General features: G+C 35.0%; 1 protein-coding gene across 3 annotated transcripts in view; it reads left to right on the top strand.

Annotated features, from left to right (window-relative positions):
- smg7 (SMG7 nonsense mediated mRNA decay factor) overlaps nt 1-2500 on the top strand; it is a 152040-nt gene that overhangs the window by 94951 nt on the left and 54589 nt on the right. For all 3 annotated transcript variants that reach the window (XM_087990744.1, XM_043699524.2, XM_043699526.2), the window contains exons 11-12: nt 1-58; nt 1054-1114. The exon at nt 1-58 is cut by the window's left edge and continues 13 nt beyond it. In XM_087990744.1, coding sequence (XP_087846870.1) covers nt 1-58; nt 1054-1114 — 119 coding nt within the window. The remainder of the gene's footprint in view (nt 59-1053; nt 1115-2500) is intronic.

The raw sequence follows: 2500 nt of genomic DNA, 5'->3' as shown, positions 1-2500 counted from the left end.
ATTGTATCATTGCTGAACAGCTTTCATCCACAGGAAGACGATCTTTCTGGCTTTAATGGTATGGGTTTTTGATGCTTAATTAATCAATTAATTCTAAACATGAGGGGAAAAAGAGTGTACTATATAGAGCATGAGGAACTTTTATTGACGGATAAGGTATTTTTAATTTGGTAAGTCTTCCATAGTCATGAAAGCAGGTATCGAATGCGTTTGTGATTCAGGATTGGGCTGAGCACACTGAGGAATCCTTATGACAACATTATTCTTCTTCATTCTTACAAACATAAGTGGTGTGATTATCTTTTAAAGTATTCTCCTTTATTCCACTGTAGGTTATTTTTTTCTTTGGCAAAGTTTTGAGCGAGATGATTGCTCAACAATGTTGCTCATGATTTCACTGGTCAGAGGTGCCTTTGAGCTAGTGAACAGGTTTCTTTCCAGATTTGCAGATTATTGTCCCTGCAACTTCATGATTCTGGACCTATTTTTAAAATATAATTAGTGTTGAAGTAATGTAGAGGGGCACACTCTATCTTCACCCTCTTGCCAAAATATAGGGAGAGGTTCTGAAGAAATAAAGATCCCAACTGAAATAACGTTTGGTTGGAATTTGCTTACGTTTTCCCTTGATTGCATACAAAACTAAAGAGGTTTATCCATAAGCATGCTTGAGCAGTTTTTGATATTCTAAGCATGTGAATGTTCTAGAACTGATAAATCCAAACAGAATGGTCTTTTCCAAGATCTGTTGTAGGAGCATACTTGTGCAGTTGATTTTGGCCGCATTCTTTCGTGCGTTTCTGAGAAGAATAGCGCAGCAAGAGATTAAGTAGAATTTTGGCATTGTTATCTATTCTACCTTTAAACAGAATTCCGTGAATGAAATACATTAAGCAACATTTATGAAATTCTCAATGGTTTACAGTTGATTTTTAAAATCAGAATGAAGAAAATATTTGTCCAAATGCCGAAAACAAAAATTGAATAATCGATTTGTGTAAATGTTTGCTTAATTATTTCTCATTTCTTTCTCCCACTCTGGTCCCTTTCCAGCTACTCCTCTTCCTGAAGAATTTGAATTACAAGGGTTCCTTGCACTCAGACCTTCTCTAAGGTAAAAAAAACTTTTTTTTAAAGAAATAGTTAAGTAACATGCATATAGTTAGCATTGGTTATTTTAAAAGAAGCCTACTTTGTTGTGACTAGCTTCATAAGAATGTATTGGAAAGGATAAGAAAAAAGCCTTTGGGTCTATCAAGGCTGTCCCCCCCTCATATATGCCAACTTGGACAGTCTAAAATCAAAAGCACTTTCATACCATACATGTAATTCCTCTGATTCTGAGCTAACCTGAATCATTTAACTTTTACAGTGCAGAAAGAGACCATTCTGGCCATTGCAAGTGTGCTGGCCTTCTCCAAGTGAGATCACAATTATATTTCCGTGCCTTTTCTCTATATATCATTTTAAGTTTATCAAGTATTTATCCACTTTTCCTTTTAGTGGCTATGCCAATAAAGGCAGAAAATGTTTGAAATGCTCAACAATCTTGGCAGCGTCTGAGAGAAAGAAACAGAGTTAATACTTAACACCAGTTCAAACAGGTTCTGATGAAAGACTGCATCTCTGAAATGTTAACTCTTTCTTAACAAATGCTGCCAGATCTGATGTGTATTTCCAAGATTTTCTGTTATTTCAGCTTTCCAGCATCCACCATAATTTGCTTCTGTAAAGATTCTGCTCCCAATGCATTTTCTGACAAATTTTAACATTTTTTGCATTGGTAAAAGAAAGTTATTCTGACCTCTATATAATGGATTCACTGGCCATTGGAAGTACTTTTTCAGTGTACCTTGGAAATCTGGATTCCCCTTATTTAATTTACAGCTTTATCCATTAGTAAAAATTTTAATTTTTAAGGAATCAACGATAGAAGTCGGTCACAAAGTTGTCAACTTTGTCATCTGCATATAAAATTGCTTAACAAAACAGTTCAAATTGTGAGTTCAAGGTGTTTGGTTGGTGGAACAGTATTTTATGCAGGAAGTTGAATTAATAAATGAATTACACAGAAAATATTTTACAACTGAGCGATCTTCTGGTTTAACCACTAAATCCAGAAAAAGACATACTGGGCACTCGACTTCTATCTTGAGTGCCCACCTCTACCTCTGTAGCATTATTCACCTTTGTATATTTATCCACCTGCCATAGACATTGTTTTCATGGTTGATATCCATTCTGCACCCCCAATAAATTTAAGAATTCCTAACAGCATGTTTAAATCCATTTATGACCTTCATCCACCCTCTGTTGAAGCTCCTCCAGTGATACATTCTCACTTCACTGGCTCTGTTCCTCTAATTCTCGTTATTTGTCTTTGTGTTTACACTGTTGATAGCTAGGTAATATATTGTCTATCAAGTTGATAGATGTTTTAGATACTTAAATGTTAGTCATAATTCCCTGCTTAAACTTTGTATCTGTTTCTGTTTTAAGA

This window comes from Chiloscyllium plagiosum, unplaced genomic scaffold (genome assembly GCF_037043375.1).
Source record: "Chiloscyllium plagiosum isolate Xiang-an unplaced genomic scaffold, Cpla_swu_hap1 HiC_scaffold_9, whole genome shotgun sequence".
Lineage (NCBI taxonomy): Eukaryota > Metazoa > Chordata > Chondrichthyes > Orectolobiformes > Hemiscylliidae > Chiloscyllium > Chiloscyllium plagiosum.
Note: the sequence above shows the minus strand (reverse complement) of the source record. Positions and strands in the feature narration are given on the sequence as shown.